The 20,248-nt window shown below is 39.2% G+C and overlaps 1 protein-coding gene across 12 annotated transcripts in view; it reads right to left on the minus strand.

Moving 5' to 3' along the window:
- Positions 1-165: 165 nt before the first annotated feature.
- Positions 166-20,248, minus strand: part of STRADA (STE20 related adaptor alpha) — a 46,486-nt gene continuing 26,403 nt past the window's right edge. For 3 of the 12 annotated variants that reach the window (XM_077163549.1, XM_077163547.1, XM_077163548.1), the window contains 10 exons: positions 19,296-19,351; positions 8,654-8,756; positions 8,105-8,226; positions 6,494-6,602; positions 6,239-6,362; positions 4,489-4,660; positions 3,892-3,996; positions 1,679-1,920; positions 1,331-1,373; positions 166-1,053 (listed from right to left, as the gene is read on the minus strand). In XM_077163549.1, coding sequence (XP_077019664.1) covers positions 901-1,053; positions 1,331-1,373; positions 1,679-1,920; positions 3,892-3,996; positions 4,489-4,660; positions 6,239-6,362; positions 6,494-6,602; positions 8,105-8,226; positions 8,654-8,756; positions 19,296-19,307 — 1,185 coding nt within the window. In that variant the 5' untranslated portion in view covers positions 19,308-19,351 and the 3' untranslated portion in view covers positions 166-900. Of the gene's footprint in view, positions 1,054-1,330; positions 1,374-1,678; positions 1,921-3,891; positions 3,997-4,488; positions 4,661-6,238; positions 6,363-6,493; positions 6,603-8,104; positions 8,227-8,653; positions 8,757-9,322; positions 10,634-10,681; positions 10,891-17,459; positions 17,518-19,271; positions 19,352-20,248 lie in introns of those variants that run through there. The other 9 variants (XM_077163546.1, XM_077163544.1, XM_077163545.1 and 6 more) reach the window with 7 other exon arrangements.

Raw genomic sequence — 20,248 nt, forward strand, 5'->3', positions numbered from 1 at the left:
AAGCTATTGAAGCACTTATGGGGACCACGGTGAGATGGCAGTGCCCTAAGCTGAAAGAACTAAAGAACCAGGAGTCTAAGCCTTAGGCTTTTCTTGTGAGCAAACACCAGGAAGCCGGGTGGGGGCCCAAGGCATATGCAACAAACATGAAGTGCCACTCTCCAACAGAGTCACTGAAAATTTTAATTTGTTCTGGCAATGAAACTAACAAACAGCCCCCAGGTTCAGCAAGACATTGTTGGCCTTTGGAGAAAGCACCAAGGTAGCTGGCAGGAGGCATTAAGATAGATTTTGATGGGAAAAGAATAAGCTACACAGATGAATTATAGGAAGGTTTTAGGTCTCAGAGCCTATGAGATATGAGGAGTAAGGATGAACTGCCCCAGCCTTAACCTGGTGTTTAATTAGGAAAAATGCCCTTCCCTTTAATTATTAGGGAGAGGGGAACAGAGGAGCTTAATATTTATTTCTTGCCCCTTCATGGACCTGTAGGATCTGAAAGCAAAGGGAAAAAACTAGGCTGATGGGAGAACAAGAGCTGATGGGAAAAGGAGGTCACGCAGTTCCCTGGGTCGATGGGACTTCAGCCCACAGGGCCGAAACAGCATCTCTTCCTTCTGAAGAGTTCGCCTGAGTTTGCAGGACTGGGAATGTCAGCTTTCTGGACCCCTCCTGATCCCCAGTTATTGGAATTCCCTTGTGTCTCAAAAGCTTTGGCGCAGTCAAGAAAAATCTCTCTCCAAGAATTCCCTTCCCAATCAGAAAGCAGCCAACTTTCTTGGAAGAAATGTCCTTCCTACCCAGTCTGCCTCCAGGAGGGTGGGAAGGTGGCCAGCCCTCAGGAAAGGCCCCCGAGGCTCATATGGGCTGGACAGGAGAATATGCACAGTCTGCAAAGACTCAGAACTCCCAGTCGTCCACCTCCAGCTCTTCCAGGTTTGTTACCAGGCCAAAAATGCCACTGTGATCCTGAGACTGACTGCCCTCAAAACTGGCGATGGGGGTAACAGGACGAAGTAGTTCAGGCAAAGCTTCAGAGGCACGTCGTTTGATCTGGGGGAGGAGAGAGTTGGTGATGGACCCTGCCGTCCTGGGCTCCAGAACACCATGGGACAGGGACTCTTGGCCTGTGACAGACAGGCTCTTGGAGCCAAGAGTCGTTGAGAGGAAGAAGCAGTGCTTTTGAGGAGCTTCAGAAACATGGGTATTTCTCCCATTCCAAGGAGGACGTGGGAGAGAGAACAGCTAAATATCCCACTTGCAACAGCACTGTGGAAAGTCAAAGCCATAGGCCAGGAAAACAGGGAACCGAGGGAAAGTGCTAATGTACCTGCTTGAAGAAAGAATGGTTCAGGAGGGTGCTGGCACTTGGTCTGTTGAGAAAGGAGAAAAGAAACCAGGATCACCCCCTCACACTAGAATTCCAAAATCTTGCAGCTTACTCCTTATCCTCAGGTGCTGCTCAACTCCCCTCTGCTTACCAAGAAAGAAGAGCCAGAGCTCCCCAGTCTGCTTCTCAGCAAACCCACGTGCTGTGGGGGCTCTGACCCCCTGGGAAACCAGTTATTCACAGAACAGGCACATCCTCTCAAACCCTGGTTTTAACTCAGAGCTCCCTCTACACTCCTGAAAGCAGTCCTCCCACCGCTCCCCACCGGTCTCGACACAAAAGAAATACCTGACATCCGGGTTGCGCTGAAGGCACTGCTCCACAAAGTGGTGGAAGTGGGGGGAAAAGGTGCGGTGATAGGGGTGGGAAGGTGAGTCACCATTGGAAGTCCTGGGGTTGCTGGTGGCCAGACTCTCACTCAGGCCAGAGTTGGCTCCCGAGCGCGAGGTGCTCATGGTCAACTCCTCAGCAGGGATGGTGCTAGTGTCCAACAGGCAGGGCACTGTGCCATTCAGTTTTTCCAGCAGCATCTGGGGAGGACAAAGCCAAAATCTGGCTGGAGATTAGCCCCTAAAGACCTAAACAGTTTCTTCACAAATACATTCTCCCCAATGTACAAACACAGTCTCTCTTAAGAGTACAGAAAAGACAGATGCGGAAATGTCTCCCTTTTCCAAAGGCTACTGATTTGGTACCTACATTCTAGACCAGACTTAAATGGAGAAGGAGAGGAGTTGTAAAAAGTATCCCCCTTCCTCATGGCTGGAAGGAAGGGGCTCACAGTTTTTTCCCTTTATAAGGCATAAAATCCCTGTACAGTCCTCATCCCAGGATGGAGACAGTAGCCAAGTCACTTTCTCTGATGTCCAGCCTGTTTACCATGCCCAGGTGGGTTCGATGGGATCTATAATGTAGCACCTGTGGCACCACGTCCTGGGCTGTCACAGCAGCAGGCTGCACAGGGGCCGTGTATCCAGGAGCAGGCCAGGCGTGGGCTGCTGTTCCCAATCCCTCAAACTCAACACATGTGCAACCAACTTGCCTTTGGAACTATCTGTCCTCGTAGATGTCTCCATGACCTCACAAGCTGTCTAAGCCTGAAACCTGGAAATTACTCTAGAGTTTCATTATCTAATATGGTGGCCACTAGCCACATGTGGCTATTTATATTTAAATTAAATAAGATTTGAAATTCATTTCCTCAGTCTTACTGGTCACTTTTTAAGTATTCAATAGCCAAGGTGGCTGGCCAGTGGTCACCATATAGGTCAGTGCAGAGAACATTCCCTTCATCTTAGAAAGTTCTATGGGACTGAATCGCTTCTAGATCTCTACCTCTTGTTTATCCCAAATAGCCTTTTAACTCCCTTTCCCCAGCATCTTACTTTTACCACATTACTTTATTTACATTTTCTAGATTCCTTACTTAAACTTTCATACCCTCCTAACTAGACTCCCAGATCCAATCTAGGCAGCTAGAATGCTCTGAATGCTCTTCCTAAAATAATGTACCTGATATCACTCCCATATTTAAAATCCTTAGTAATTCTCCACATGCTCTGGGACAGAAACCAAACACTCTAGCATACCATTCCAAACCCTTCATGATCAACTCCTCCAGCCACATCTTCCAACAGCCTGTTAAACTCCTTGCCATCCCCCAGATCCTGATTTTTCATGATGCTGGGTCTTTGCACGTTTCTCCCTTGCCTAAAAGAATCTTCTTCTAGACCCCGTACTTTACACAGTTAACTCCTATTTGCTTTTCAAAACTTAAGCATTACATCCCTCCAGAAGCCTCCCTGACTGCCCGCCCTCTCTCCCTGGGCCCCTTAGACCAGCCTCTAGCTGCCCCCCTACCCAGAGTCAAGCGGACTGTGGGTTCAGGGGGAGGCTCAGTCAGAGGCTGCACACAGGTTGCTGCACCCCACCCCCAACCCAGTTCTAGACCATGCTCCAGGGGCCTGGGGTCCAGGCAATCTTTGTCCAGATGACCCTATGTTCATTTCCTGTACTCAATAAGGCCTGGGTAATCCTCTGCGCTGGCTTAACCTCCCAGGGGTACACTGTGTCACTGGCTGTGTGCCCCTAGGTCTTAGAAAGCATGAAAGTTGAACTTGCAGGCTGAAATGTGGTGGTTCAGAACTCTGGCAATTCTAAATTAGAAACTGGCTTTCCAGCATATTTATCGAGTTAGGAAGATAGGACATATTTTATAAATTCATAAAAATGTGTTAGCTTGATATATAATTTCAAAATAGAAAGGTATGTTATGTGGGCCTCCGCCCGCCTCTGCCCTGGGGCTCCATTATCACACCGAGAAGTAAACAAAGAGTTACAAAACTATCTCTCTCACAGGGTGGAGCTTCTGGAAGGAAAGGATTTTATCTTTCATCTAAGTGCCTGTGGCAAGGGGCCTGAGTGTGGTAGGTACTCAAAAAACATTTGTGGAAGGTGGCAGACAGACAGGGAGGAAACCACTGGGCTGCAGGATCCCTCACCTGGGTAGCAGGCATATCCTTGAAGGGGACATGACCATTGGCCAATTCACAAGCTGTGATTCCCACACTGTAGATGTCAGACTTGGCATCATAGCCCTGCAAATTCTGTTAGGATTAAAAAAGCCACAGACCACTCCATTTGTAGCCTTGATCTTTGTTCTTAGAAAAAGAAGCAATTGCCCCCAAATCAGGAGCAACTGCTAAAAATTTTCCTTCCCTATACTACTGAAGGAATAAATGTTTGGTGATGTTATGTAAGAGGCAGAAAGAAGTGCTGGGGTTCCATGCTTCTCTTGGAGTATAAAGATCTAGAGAGTACCAAATACTTTCAAAATGCTCCCTCTTCCCATAAGATGGGAATGATCTCTAAAGGGAGCTCAAATAGCATCAGACACAGTTTGGAACCCTACAGTGGGGGAAACTAAATCCATTTACCACGGGCAGATAATGGCCATGTTGAGTAGGCTCCCACTGTATGTGGCCAAGGAAATCCCCAATCCAACCCCCAACCTCCCACATGCTCTGGGACCACTCAGGATCAATTCCTGAAAGTTTCCTTGGTGGGGTATGGGGATTCCTCGGGACCCATACACAGACCTGCTGGAGGACCTCTGGGCTGAGCCAGGGCAGAACCTTGATGCTGTACTTGGGAAAATCGTGGACAACACGCTGCCGCTGCCCATGGCTGATCATGCTGAGGTTGCTGCGTAAACCAGACAGGTAGACCTTCCCATCCACCGATATCAGGATATGGCTGGCTTTGACACTCCTGGGGAAAGGGCAGGGGAGTGTCATGTGGCAGCAGGAGCCCCTCTCACTACAGACCTTTGGCCTTCACACTAGATCCAGTCAGCTCTCTCTCCCAGTCATGTGTCTGTTTTTATATATGTTTATACAAATATATGAACAAAAACATTTTTTATGAAAATCTTCAAACATACATACAAAAGGAGAAAACTGTATCATCCTGTTTACCTATCAATAGCAACAGATTTAACAACTTATTTACATCTTTTAAATTCCCTTTTACGCTCATAGTCCAACTCTTCCCCCTACCTCTCCCTAATGTTTTTAATCTGTACTTCTTATCTGTAGGTACCTCTGTTAAGTTTTGTACGCATATATTTCAAATCTGCCTAATGATATTGTTATAGACTGCATTCTTCCTTTTTCCACTCCGCACTTTGTTTTTAAGATCCATCTGTATTGCTTATCTGTAGACATCTGCAGAGTACAGGTACACTACACAGCACACCCTGTACTCTAGCTTGTGGATCCAATACTTTTACTCATCCACTCTCCCAGAGAGGGACACCCACGCTGCCTCTAACCACTGCAAATAGGAATGGTATCCACACATTGTCCTCTCGTGGGCCTGGGGGAGGGTGGCTTTGGGGTTGCTAGCCACATAGATTGCCCTGGAATTGGAGGGACCCTAACTGGCTGCAACAATTCAGCCTCTACCATCGGATCAGCAGGGTTCTTGCCTCCTTATCATACTGGGCCTCATCCAGCTTCCTAAGGATTGCTAGTTTCATGTGTATAAAGTGACATTTTACTTTAATTTCCTTTTCTCTGATTATTACTAGGCTTGAGTGTCTGTTCATGCTTAGTCTTTTGGGTTTCCTTTTTTATAAACTTAATATCCTTTGCTCATTTTCTATTGCTTTGCAGTCCTGTTCTGTTGATTTGCAAGATTTCCTTTTTTCTCATTTCCTATGCACTTTAAATGAAGCAAATATTTCCTGTTCTGTCACCTGTTTAGTGACTTTGTTCGTGGCATTTTTTTATTGGATAGAAATCTTTACTCTTGATATAATCAAACATCCATTTTTGCATTAGGTTGTGGGCTTCTCCCACTCCTCAAATCACAAACATATTTCCTCACATTTCCTTCTATTTAAGCCTTTAGTTTAAATTTTACATTTACACCTTAAATCCTTCTGGAGTCCTCCTTTGAATGAGTAGTTAGGTAGGGATCCAGTTTTATTTTTCTTCCTATATTGAGCCAGTTTTCCCGACACCATCTACTAAGCAGTCCGTCTTTCCTTCTGGCCTCCCCGGTGTCACACTGACTCTGTACACATGCACGTCAGTTTTGGCATCCCAAGGAAAGAGGCAGGGGGTGGGGAGAGGTCCACATAAACGCTTCTCTCTCACAACACTCAGAACTAAGCTGCTCTGTAAAGAGAAAGTTATCAGCTTCAGCACTAATTGCCTAAATGATCTGCGCACCAAGTCAGAGGCAAAGTCAAAATCCAGATCTTTGATTTGAAATTCTGGCTCCATTAACTTCAGTAAACTTTCACTTCTTTACTTGATACCTGCTCTACTATTAAGAATGCACCTGTGTACATATCCCATGTGGTGGATGTAGTCTAGGGCCTTCAGCACCCCCTGCAGGATGTAAGCAATTGCCAGTTCGCTCATGCCATCCAAGAAGTGTGTGCAGATGAGATCCTTTGCAGAACCTGAAGAAAAGAATCATGGGGAGACAGAGGAAGGGCAACAAAAAAGGAAAACAGCACATAAGCAATCTGGCATTAGAGTTTTTAGACTCCCTCTCTGCCAGAACCCCTAATAGAAGCCCTTTCCCACTTACCATATGCCATGAATGATGTGACAACCCACAGCTCATTGTCTGCAATAAAGGTAGCTTGATATGGCACAATATTAGGATGGTTGAAGAGTTTAGAGACATGAAGCTCCCCCTGAAAGCAATAGTAAAGTTGGAATCAGAGTCGAAAGGCAGTGGAGCATGGAGCTCACCATGAAGGTGGCAGCATAAATAACAAGGGACCTGATACATTCTGAGTGATCTCAGAGTCCTGGTAGCAGCTTAGGTAGGTGCCCCTCCAAACAGGAGAATCTATGCCCTGCTGTCTCTACAGTGGAAATGAGCACTGCTTTGCCAGCTCCTGCCCAAGTTTGGCTCTGCCAGTCAAAATGAGTCTCAAAAACAACTCTCTACTAACAACAGAGCAGAGGGTTCCAGTTTGCCACCCCTGAGATGATGAAAACACACTACTGTTGACAGAAAACTTATTGTTATAAGCTTAGTTCAACTCCAAATGCCAAGTCACAAAACTCTTCTCTAAGACAAGAAAACAAAAAATGTTTTCCTATTATATGTGGAAATTTTGTAGTCTGTAGAAACAAGAAAGAACTAAAGAACAAGCAACTACTAAACCTTAGAAGATATTTCTCTAGCAACCTCAGACTGACAGATTTCTTCCTCATGAGTAGCAATAAGAAGTACAAAATCTATACAATTTTAAAATAAATTTACACCAAAAAATGTCGATGTGACCACCCCACCCTCCTCCAAAAAAAAAAAAAAAAGAATTGGGCAAAAGAACTATAGAAATTCTAGGGTGCTGACCTTTGGGACTGGAGCTAAGACTAAACAGGCTGTACCTTCTGCCTGTCCAACATGCTACAGAAATTTTTAAAAATTATAAAGCAGGGGAAGGGGCTGCAACTAACTGTACTGAAAATACATTGACCCACGTCCTAACATCTAAGGAGTTCTCAGAGAAAGGTCTCATCAGCAAAGAAGAATCCGGTTCCTAGTTGTTTAGTAGCCTGAGATAAATCTTAGTTTAACAAGAGGGCAGCTAATTGCTTCTTAAATAGCAAAGAAACTCAGGCAGACAGGACACTAAGCCAAAAGAAGCTACCAGTGACATAAAAAGACAAGGCTGCCCTGTACTGAGAACAAGACTGCCTGGGTTTGAATCCTGGCTCTGTCACTTTACTAGGGTGTGTGACTGTACGCAAGTTACTTAGCCTTTCTGTACCTTCTCTTCATCTGTAAAATGGAGTGATGATACCAAACCTAGATCATAGGCTGCTGTGCAACTTAAATGAGTTGATTTAAATACCTTAAAACATTTAAAGCAGTACCCGCTACATAGTAAACATTAAATGTTAGTTATTATCACAATTAATAATAAATGTTGGCTGTAACTGAATAGATGATCCAGATAGGAGTCCTTGGAGAAGAAGGGAACATAAATTGGGCTGACCAGTATTACAGAATCCTTAGTGACAAATTCCCAGGACTCTCCATTGAAAGAAACCATAACTTCTAAATACTAGGTCTACCTGTTTCCTGCCACATACTTTCAGAGGAATGACATGAGAGATGACTTGCGGTTACTACTGCTATCAGGAGCCCACCCTCCAAGTATTACACTCATGTGTTTATTACCTGCAAGAACGTCACCATTTCATTAGAACAGGCTTCTAGATTAATCCTTCGTACTGTCACATACTCTCTTGTTGGTCTATACCTTGCCAGATTCACTGTCATCAAGTCCTCAAATCCTCTGCCTACAAGAAAGGAGGAATCCCATAAACAAGGACTCAGCAGCAAAGGTTTTCAACTTCCTTAAAGAAAAGGAAATTCGACTATTTTTTTAAAATTTCAAGTTAAAATGTTTACTGCTGCTACTTTCATGACTGACATTTTTATTTTTCTTCTATCAGCTCCTTCTCAGCCAATCACTGTGACTGACTATAGCCCAGGATACAAGAGTAGAGATAAAAAGAAAAAATTGCAAAAAAGTTTCTTTGCTGGTAACATGATCTCTTCCCATATTTGGCAGAGGAAAACCAAAGAAGACCCCCAGAAGCCAGTGTTGTCACCACGACTCCTGCTAACTAGCTGACAACCTTCCAGTGCACATCTGCCTGGGGATGCCGAGAAAGTGGCAGCAACCCCTGGAAGAATAAAGTAATGAAGATCCATGGACATTACCTATGACGGTGAGTAGCTCATAACACCCTCCCTCTGGTAGAAAGCTACTCATGATCTCTTGTTTAGAGAAGGATGCTATCGACTCTGAGCTTGCTTCATTGGTCTAAAGAAAAAGAAAAACTGGTTAATAATAGACTACAGGTGACAGAATGGAAGTAGAGAGGTGGTAATTCAGGCCCACGAGGAGAATGGCATCTAAAAAAAAACAAAAAAATTCTGACTCTGGGGCAAAGAAATAGTACCAGAACTACTTGAAGAGAAATATAAAATGATACAACAGATGTTCAACATAGTAATCAGCACCAATATCAGAGCAAATAAATACTAGTGCTGTCTACAAAGAGGGGGGACAAGAGCCAGTTTAAATACAACATATGATTTGTTTGTCCTTTCTGACACCAGGCTTATTTCCAAAACTATCAAATTCCAACTTGGGGAAAGAATGCCTGGAGAAGGTACGTTTAAAAAAGAGAAGGGAGACAGAGTGGTGAGGTCTCTAGGATTCCCAGCTGCATTAGGTCCTTATTCATTTGGTCTTGATCACAAGATACCAAAAGCTCAAATACTTCATCTAGCTTTAGGAAAAATGTGGCCATGAGAAATCCCCTCTTTAGTGAACAAAGAGCACTGTCCAATCATTCTGTGACGTTTCCAAGTGAAGTGAAAGACCTGAGAGACTGAGCTTCAGGGAAGGAAGAGCTGAGGAATTCCCAGCCATCATCCCAGGCAGCAGAAACAGCCTGCTCTCTGCTTCCTGCCCATTCAGGCTCCAAATGAGGTCTGTCTCAGTTGTGAGCATCCCACCAGTGGCCTTTGAGGTTCTGAAAGAGGTTGCCCAGCAATGTCAGAATGTTGAAAGGAAAATACATGGCAGACCAGCAGTTCTTCTTTCAGGGTAAATAGGCTCAACTTCCATCTTTTAGACCTAAACTTATCTGCATGATTTAGGGACTCTGAGTAATTTTATTTCTCTTGGATCCCTTCTTCAGATGTGTGTCTAAGTGAAATGGAGAAGCCTTGGGCCACATATTTCATGTGCTATATTCATAAACATGACCTCTACTCAGGAAAGGCTCTTAGCTCAGAATTAGCCAGAAGAATGTGAGTTAAAAACGTTCTGACAAGGTGGTACTTGAACAATTATCAATGAAGTGGCTCTTCAGAGAGGCCCATTAAAAAAAAAAAAAAGATAGTGCTGTTGTTTGACCATAACATACATTTCAGAACACTTCTACATTGCATAGGTCTTCACCATAGCTTAGTGAAATAAGTGGGGGCAGATATCCCCATTTTTTAAATACCAAAACGGGAGGCAAAGGAAATTAAGTAACTTGCCAGAATTCAAAACATGAGTGCACAGCATGGACAGGACTCAAGCCCTCTCAGTGAAATTAATATACGTCCCTGTAGGGGACCCTACATTTAGAACACATCTGGTTTCAAAACAGTTGATGCTGATGATTTGGAAAGAAACTGAGTTGGGTTCTACATCCCTAACTACTTACACTGAAGATAAGAGGCACCTAGTCAAAAAAAAGTGAACCCTGTTAGCAATCAAGGTCTGTTTCTAATTCAATCATCTCTTCTGTATTTCTAAGATTCATTTCTATGGTTGCATTTAGCTGTAGTTAACACATTTTCAATCTTATATAATATTCATCTTGTGAAATACCTCAATTTGTTTATCCATTTCAGTGCTGATGGGCATTGGGTGTTTCTCAAGTTTTCTGCTTTTATGAACTATGCTACTACAAATATATTTGAACATGACTCCTGATGTATATGTGCAAGAGTTACTTTAAGGCTTATATCCAGGAGTGAAACTGCTAGCTCATACAGTATATGAATGAAATTGCTACGTCACAGAGTATATTAATGATCATGTGTACAAGACAATACCAGAATATTTTCCAAAATGATTATGTCAATTTACACTGTCATCAGGAGTATATAAGTGTTTATACTTGGCATTTTTAGACTTAATTTTTGTCAATCTCACTGTGGTTTGATTTACTTTTCTCTGCTTACCAATGAGGTTGAGCATCTTTTTCATATATTTATTGGCCATGAGTTTTTTCCTCAAGGTGAAATGACTCTTCCTGTCTCTTGTCCATTTTTCTACTGAGTTGTTCTACTGTAGGATTTCCCCAAAGTGGAACAGAACATTGATTGGGGTAGATAATCCTTGGGGAAAAAAAAAGTTTCCATGTCCAATCAATGGCAGCATTCTGTCTCTCCTAAAGAATCACAAGGGATACCCACATATTAAATGCTTTGAGAAGTACTGTAGTAAAGAAACTTGTTTAATCTAGCATTTTCCAAAGTTACTTCTCCAGGGAACACTTTTGTGCCCAACACCTATTAAATTTGGGGGAAAGGTGATTTGGAAAAGGGTGCTTTAAGTAAAATTCACGGCATGACACAAAGGCCTTAGGCTTAGGGATCAGATAGGCAGAAACTGAATTCAGGTCTTTCACTTGTTCTGTGACTCTGAGCAAGTCACTCTAACTTCTTGGGGCCTCCTTTATCTCATCAGTGGAATAATTTCTACCACAGTGCTGTTGTAGCTATTAAATAAGATAAAATATATAAAGAGCTTAGTGCTACCTAGTGTACAACAAGTGTTCAATTAGGGTGAATTCTATTCTCTTTCCTCTACTGTTGCCTACTTTTTGGCCACTCTCCTGCTCAGCAAATAAGACAGGTCAGAGAAAATGAAAGAAACAAGGAATCTTGAGTTTAGCTTGAAATCAATGGTTAAGGTTGGCTTGAGTTTGGTTTTTAAACTTATCTGTTTTCAGACCATCTGAAAACAAACTTTAGGATCATTTCATGGTTACCGTAGCTTCTTGAAACTTGTCTTTGCAACAGTTTTAAGATACTGGTTAGTGTATCATGCCAGTACCTCAAGATGTCTTGTGAGAGAGAGATAAATAACCAGGAGACAAAATGGGCAGAAGAAACAGTGATTTGGTCAAAAATCCTAAATCTATAGCTCTGAAATGGTAATTCTCCATTTACTTAGACTTTACAAGCTGCATGCTCATTTCGTTTCGAAAAGTTCCATATTTTTAACCTCATACCTCCAACCCCCTGCATATATTTTTGCTCTGCAGATTCTATTTTCTTAAGAATCAATTTACTCATCAGTAAAATCAATGCCACCATTAATACAAAACTGAGGGGGTGGCTTGCAGACTTAAACTCCTACTCTGGCCTACACTGGATCCACAGGACTTGACCCTTGACTATGACCTCCTCCCATACCACTCTCCCCTCACTGGCTACCCTTTGCCCACACAAACATGCATGCTCCGGTCTTAGATCTCCATAGCTGTCTCTCTGTCTGGAATACTCCAGCTCTATTTCTACCCCACCACCATCTTCTCATTACTGCCTCCCTTCTTGTCATTAAGGTCTCAACTTAAATGTCATCTCTTCAGATATGAGTAAAGCCCATCCTAAGTAGAGTCCTAGTCACTTTATGGTATTGTCTTGCTTTACATTCTTCAAAATATTATCAATGAACTTTATCTATTACCTGTCTCCTTCACTTGAATGCAAGCTCCATGAGGGCAGAGACCTTGTCTATCTTGTTTCACTGATATATTCCCAAATGCCTAGAACAATGCTGGCACATATTTGTTAAAAACAAATCACTTATGCAAAGGTTGAATTGAGGAGGGTTTTTTGTTGTGGGTTTTTTGTTTTGTTTTTTTGCCTATGAACTTGTCACTCTTTTGGGCTGAAGAGGAGAGTACAGCAAATGCACCAATCAGTTCCTTTAAGACAGGGATCAACATAATGACCTATCCTGGAAATGTCAGGATAGATCAACATACTCACTAGATCCCCTAAGGGTACTCTACAGATCAGACTCTGCTCCCTGCACATGAGAAAGTACTATAGTTTTAGCAGGTAATAATATTGTGAGAAAGTACTGCAGTTTAGCAGGTAACAATATTGTACCAATGAAAAGCAAACCTAGAACTTTGTAGGTGAAGATCTTCTGCCACCTGACCTCCAGGCAAACTCCATACAGTTCTCAAATTTGTAAAAGAGACTATGAAGTACAGCTAGGTCCTAAGATTAAAATATTGATTATATACACTTTAAATAACTCCCTTTGGAAAAACTGCAGATACTTATTATTTCTATCCCCTCTTCCTTGCTAGGAATACATATAAGATATTCTCTCTACTAGGCTATATGACAAAGGCACATTCTTGTTGTAGGGAATGAGTTATTAAGCTACAGACATGACTCCCAAGTTAGTAACTTGAAAACATTTCTACTATATTTGTTGAGTACAGTTTACTACTCAAAAGCACTTGTTTTTTTAAAAATAAAATGCTTTAAGTAATTGGGAATATGAGTTCATGGGAATCTAGAATTGCATGAAGTTAACTAGTCTAGTGGCTGCTGTATTCCTCTGCCACCCTGTGCTACAGCTCACTGGAAATGATGTGGAAATGGAGGCTTTCTACAGGTCTAAACTCATTATTCCCTGTAAGTCTCTGCTGATTATCTAAAATTTTTGCTGTATTGTGATTTTAAAGTTAAAGATAATAATAATAATGAACTTTGAGGTGCTTTTCTTTTGATCTAAGGGTAAATACAATAGTCTGTCAAGTGCCACCTATAAGAAGCTATTTTCTTTTTTTTTTTTTTTTTTTTTTTTTTTTTTTTTAAAGGAAAGACAGAGAGAAGGAAGGAAGGATAGAAGGAAGGAAGGAAGGAAGAAAGGGAAACATCTTTAAACATTTTCTTGTTTTATTGTATTTTGTTTTTTTGTTTTTGTTACATGGGCTGGGGCCGGGAATCGAACCGAGGTCCTCCGGCATAGCAGGCAAGCACTTTGCCCGCTGAGCCACCGCGGCCCGCCCAGAAGCTATTTTCTTTTATTTATTTTTATCTTTATTAATAAAATCAATCAACATACAATATGAACATTCTTTTTTTCATCACTTAGTTGTATATTCATCATCATGATAATTTCTTAGAACATTTGCATCAATTCAGAAAAAGAAATAAAAAGAAAATAAAAAAAAAATTCATACATACCATACCTCTTACCCCTCCCATTCATTGATCACCGGCATTTCAATCTACTAAATTTATTTTGACATTTGTTCCCCCTATTATTTATTTATTTTTAATCCACATGTTTTACTCATCTGTCCATAAGGTAGATAATAGAAGCATCAGACACAAGGTTTCCACAATCACACGGTCACACTGAGAAAGCTCTATCATTATACAATCATAAGAAGCTATTTTCAATCAACCCACCAGTAAATTCTTGTTGATTATACGTTAAGTCCTTTACTGTGAAGACATCTTTGTCTATGACTTAAAGATTGACAGGAACTATACAAAAAAGAAATACAGAAACTGTGTGTGTGTGAGAGAGAGAGAGAGAGAGACAGAGAGAGACAGAGAGAGAGACTGACCATTTGTTTAGGAAACAAACAAACAAACCAGAGACAGGTCTGGTCTGATATTGTCACAAAAGGACAGATTAGTTCATTATATTGTTTCAGATTTAGACAAAATCAAAATTCAAGTGAAAAGGATGAAATAATAAGACCACTCTCTTTAAACACAGCATGACATAGTTTTATTTATATAATAATCTAAATTTCCTTGAGAATGAAACTAATTCTATCAATGTCTTTTTCTTAATTTCCCCCACCATGAAAAGCATTTTATTAATTCTGAACCATCTGAAAAATGCATAAGCTACTGATAACAGAAATGACCACAAAACAATAACTTTGAAAAGTTTAAAACAAAGTAAAATAAGCATACAATGATAATATTTATGAGACGCTACCCAAAACACATTCAACTATCCACAGGTTTCACACAGGATAATTTTTGGTATAACACTGACAGCTGTGAAAAATATAAAGAATGATATATAATTTCTAAATTAAAATTTTATAAAATTTTTATATAATTATATGTAATTGGTATTATATTCTATTTGATCCTATAGAGAACTTGTTTGGTCTCCTCATTGGAAAACATTTGAATCTGATAGGCAAGTGATCCTGACTAGCAGACTATAAAAGCACAGTCAAAGCTTTACTCAAAGAGAAATACCTAGGTTAAGCATCATCCTTCATTCAACCTTGGAGCTACCTGCAAAAGTACAAATGTCTATTAATCCAAAAAGAGTAAAAAGTCTACTTTCCAAACAGTCTTATTCTCTCTTTTTAAGACACTGATTCACATTATCAAAAATGGCTTGGTGTGCTATGTGCATATGGTATTATATACTTAGGTGAAATGAACTAAAAGAGTAGGAAACAGGGCAATCATCTTGCAGCTTTTGTCAATGGAGGAAAAAATTATTTCGTGCTTTTTATTTTTGGATTTGCTTTCAAGGTGGGAGATTTAAGGCCCTGCCTTATAGTCTACACAGAGATCTTTATTATCTCTGTGGATTGAAATCTATTATTAGTAGGCTAACAATGGAAAATTCAGAGGAATCAGCTACTAGAAGATCACCAAATTTCAGAACATTGAAACTTTTTTTTTTTTTGGAGGGGATGGTGGGTGGTTAGGAGTTGGTAAAGGAATGAGACCTTAATCCCCGGAAGAGAAACAATATGTGCCTGAGACTTTTTCACTACCAAACTATTTATCAGAACCTTTCCAGGGTGAAACCTGAATCTTCACAAATAAAAGAATTCACTATAAATAAAACTTAGTGATAGATAAGCACAAACATAATAAAATGATAAGCCAACAAAACACACAAAGCTCCATGAGAAGTCATCTCCATGCAACAGCCATTGTGCTAGAGCCTAGGAAGTCACTTACTTTTCTCCGAGTGTCACCCGGAGGCTGCTCTGGAGTAGAGAAATTGATGGTTGACATTTTGTTTTCTTTAGCAGAAGACATACCCACATTCAGAAACAATAATTATTGCACTTAGAACTACATTTATTAATAGAAATCATGTAAGAGTCATTACAGCAAGTACTACACACACAAACACACTCACACACAGAGATCCAAAGTAAAATTGCAGTAGACAGACAGGGTTTTAAACATAAATCTATTGCTCTTCAAAACTTGGTAAGATTACTACTACATGGTATTCTCTACTGGGCACAGCTCTGATCATACATTTATTTTTCATGGGCATACAATGTTATTTTCATACAATGTGATTTTAGCATCTTATACTTTGTTTAAAAAATCATTATAAAGTTAAAAAGATAGTTGGCCATTTCTCAAATAGAGGAACTAGGGAACAGGTCAACAAATTTTTTTTTAATATAACAACACTTGTGTAAGGGACTATTATCCAATTTGAGTCTCCTAAATCAGGTACATTCTATTCTGAATGCAAATAAAATAAGGTCTTTTGGGAACTCCACTACTCTTGGTGAAAATGAATAAAGCAAAGGAAAACTGAAATTACTTTCTGCTCTTAAATCTGTGTTTTTGATTGTCTCCATTCTGTAAAAGTGATAAAAATTAAAGACTTTAAAATATTGATCTGATTACACATTTGCAAATATCTTAAACTAAAAACTCATAGCATTAAGTCTAATCACAAAGGAAAATGCTTTCTCCTAAGATATACTGAGTACCTAACTATTGCTAGAGGAGATTTGCTGCAAAGTAGAGTAAACTGGCTTCAGTTTATCATACTAGGAACATTTTTTTTGCCTGGTACATGAATGGTAGGTACAGTTGCCTTAGAAAATCTGTCAAAATGAAAAAGCCAGGTAAACAGATTAAGGGAATCTAATCCAATCATCCAGAGTAGAGGGCAAATCCGAGTTGCATAAAACTTGGCAATATAGACTTATTCAAGCTGTAGACAATATATAGTACAACTTCATCCTCCTCAAATCAAGATAAGGGAACATCAAAAGACAGCTAGAGATCCTACACTTAAGAACCAGAAACCAAAACCAATTAATTCAATTTTCATATATACTGGAATATTTATAACTAATTTTTTATAAACAGGACTTAAAGATCAACTTTATCAATGCTGATGTTTAATTTTAAACCATTTTATTCCCATTAATGATGGAAAGAGAAAGAGAACAGAACCGAAATATAATATCATTGTTCCATCAATTCTTCCTTTACCATACAGCTAATTTTTATTCTTTATAACTAAAACAAAAGGTACTCATCATTTTTCTAAACTCTCACTCATCTAAAATATTTCAACAAAGTTCACATACAATACTACTTCAGAAGTTCTATGAGAGGTATTGGGGGAAAAAATTAGCTGTAATTAGCAAGTCTGAGTTTCAATTACTTAAGTCTATTTGTGGATATTTGGATCAGTCAACCAATGCATTCAATCTGATAACCTGTTCCTTTGGCTACAGGATCCTAAGAACAGAGAGACTATCCTGTTGCTCAGACACAAAAGATAGGCTCTACTATTATTATTATTTTTCATAGGAAAGAATGCTCTTTGCCTTAAGATTACAGCTCCCCCCACAAAAGGCTCACATTGAAAAGGAAAAAGGGAATGCCTGGACCTGTTTAACCTCAAAGTTACAAACCTACTTTACTTCTAAAATCAACATTTATATTTCACAATACAAATTTAGCATTTTTGCTCTGACATAACAGTCAAGACAGGTCAAGGACAAGTGCCAGATTAGTCCTCAAATCTCTAGGAAGCCATGGATTCAAAAAGGAGCCAACAACTGCAGTTTACCCTTGCCCTTAGAATTGCCAATTTCTGTAAACTGATTTAGTCAACAAAAGAGTAGAAATATTTATCCTGAAGTGATGGCTAAATGCCTTCTGTACTTACCTCCAAATAGTTCCAAATCTCTTAAGCCCTCAACAATGAACTTTTCCGAGACCCACCGCTAAAGAGGAAAACCCCAAAGAGAATTAGTATTTCTCCCAAGCCACAACAAATTAGATATCAACCATTAGACAGATAAACAAAAATACAATTACAAACAGAATCACACAGTACAATTAAGATACATTTCCATGGAAAAATATTGAAAAGAATCTTGGATTTAAATAAATTGAAAACAATTTCAAGACTGTTAAATTCCAGACTATTAAAAGCATTTAATTCCTTTCTTTATTCCTCTTTGTCTAATTTGATGGCTAATTCTTAAATAAGATAGATGAGAAAGAAGCAGAACTGGCCCTAATGGCAAAGAATGCTTTCATAATTCCTATATATAAAACTTCCTTTAGGCTCCATTCTACTTTACTCATTTCTTATGCCTCATTACAGATGCCTTGGATTAGTAATGCCAACTTGAAAAATATTATTTGAATCCACAATACTAATTTCTTTTTTTTAGGTGCATGGTCCAGGAATCAAACCCGGGTCTCCCACATGGAAGGCGAGCATTCTAATTCCTTTCAGTTTGTAGTAAAGGAAACAGGACAAATTGTTCATTCTTTTATCCACTAAGGGTTTCTAAAGATTTCACTGCTTATGTTTTCTACCAAATTTGAACACATGAGCCAAACTACCATGACCAATCTATGGCTCACTCTACTGGCCTATTTCAAATGAGTATTAGATTTCCATCATACTGATTAATGGTCTGATTTCACCTGAATCAGGTTAGGTTGAAATAGAAAAGAAGCTCATGCATAAAAAAATGGACTCAAGATTGTATTTCACTTAAGGCTGGTGTTAAAGTTTGGCTAGGGGGCAATTTTTCCACTGAGTAGAGTTCAGGTTAAGGAGAGTAGCAGTTTTTCCTCTTAATTAACAGTGAAATTTAATCTTTCCAATATAAATTGTTCTTGTACACATAAACGTAAGGAAAATAAAAAAGTAACATTCAGAAATAAGTTGTCTTATATGGACTGTGAATTGGAACTTTAACATTCTCTGTTCCTTTCTATATCAATTTTTTTTTCCAAATTAAAAATAACATCCTAAATAAAAAATATAAAAATAATATGCACTGCATCATAAGATGTAATTCATACCTTAATATTTAAATAGAGTAGCCTGTCCATAATGTCTCATAGCACTTGGTCACAAAATTTTAAAATAATTTACCATGCATTTAGAAATTAAGTACTTGACAATAAACAAAATAAGACACTATAAAATCATGGGAGCTTATAAAGGTGCTAAATCCGTATTTGTTTTTGAGGTCATTTTAGCTGAGAAAATGTTGAGGTATGATAAAATATTTCATGTTCAGAAGTCTTTAATTAAAACCTATGATTATACTTCCAACAAAAAAAAAAGTGTTCCAGTGGTTATAATTTGATACTGATTTTAAGAACGTAAGCATATCAAAAATACAAAGGAAATGGAGAGATCATTAGCTGTTACTTATCTACACTGAAAAGGGCCATCAACTCATTTACCTTTGTTCAGGAAATAAGCCACCCTCTTCTTTCTTCTCTATCAGACCAGCAGGTAGGTAAATTCTGTGTCTCTGGTCATCCTCTGCCAATAAGCTTTTTTCTTTTCTCAGGAGAGGAGACTAAAACACCTGCCTTACTTCCTACATTCCACACTTATGTAGGATTCTGAACATCACATAAAAACCACCTATGACATCTTCCAAAACACAATGCTTGTCATTTTCAGAAAACAAAATAGGAATGGCAGAAGAAGAGAAACACTCACCCTAATTCGCTCTGGTTTACTTACAAGAAAAGACATGAGTTCCTAATGTGCAGACCTACTTCAGTTTCAAAAATTTTAACCTAAAAGGAAAAAAGAAACAGGTTAAATGAGTCAAAGCTCTTTTTAAAGAAATACTTTTTGATTAACAAAACTGAGCAAGGCTCTACCATTCAAAGCACTGTACTAGACCTATAAAACACCAGACTCTAAAGGTTTGTTTAAAAAAACTTTCAGTGACAATAAAACTGGATGTACTTAGGTCAAGTACATTCTGATTTACTGCAATCTTTATAAGAAAATCAAAGTGTTATTATATGATTTTATTTCTTTAAAGTTTAAAGCAATACATGTACATAATTTAAAATGTCAAATAGTATTAAAAAACAAAAAGCAGTCCCTTGACCAAGCTCCCCACTGTTTCTCTCAGAAGCAATTACCGTTAATTCTTCTGGTTGTTTATCCTATTTTTTATTCTTCTTCATTCTTAAACAATGTTTATATGGCTATCACTTTTATACTTCAGACATTTATCTCCTAACTTCCTATCACAATAGATGAAGACTAAGCTGTCCAACATCTTTCACCCAACTTTCCCTCCTCATTATCCCAATGTAGTTCTTGCATAATTTCTGGTTAAATCAGTAGTCCACATTTACTATGCTCAAACAAAGGGTTAATAGCTGAGGCAAGTAGACAACCATGCCTACTTTCTCTGTACACTCCTTTTTTCCCCTTGAGTTAATAATTGCCTCATTTTTTAAAATTTGGTTTTTTTCCAATTTAGCTACCAATTTTCTTCCAAATACTCCAACATTTATGCTATTTGCCTTAACAATGTATTTTCCCATACACTCAAACCCATCAACCCAGTATGTTCTTGAATATTGCATATCACATTCCTAGAGCCCTCGAACTTCCTCCTTCAATCTGGACTACTTGCTTTCTAAGCCAGCTGTACTTTGTCTGGAGATTTGGAT

The sequence above is a fragment of the Tamandua tetradactyla genome, chromosome 6, assembly GCF_023851605.1.
Source record: "Tamandua tetradactyla isolate mTamTet1 chromosome 6, mTamTet1.pri, whole genome shotgun sequence".
In the NCBI taxonomy this organism is placed as follows: Eukaryota; Metazoa; Chordata; class Mammalia; order Pilosa; family Myrmecophagidae; genus Tamandua; species Tamandua tetradactyla.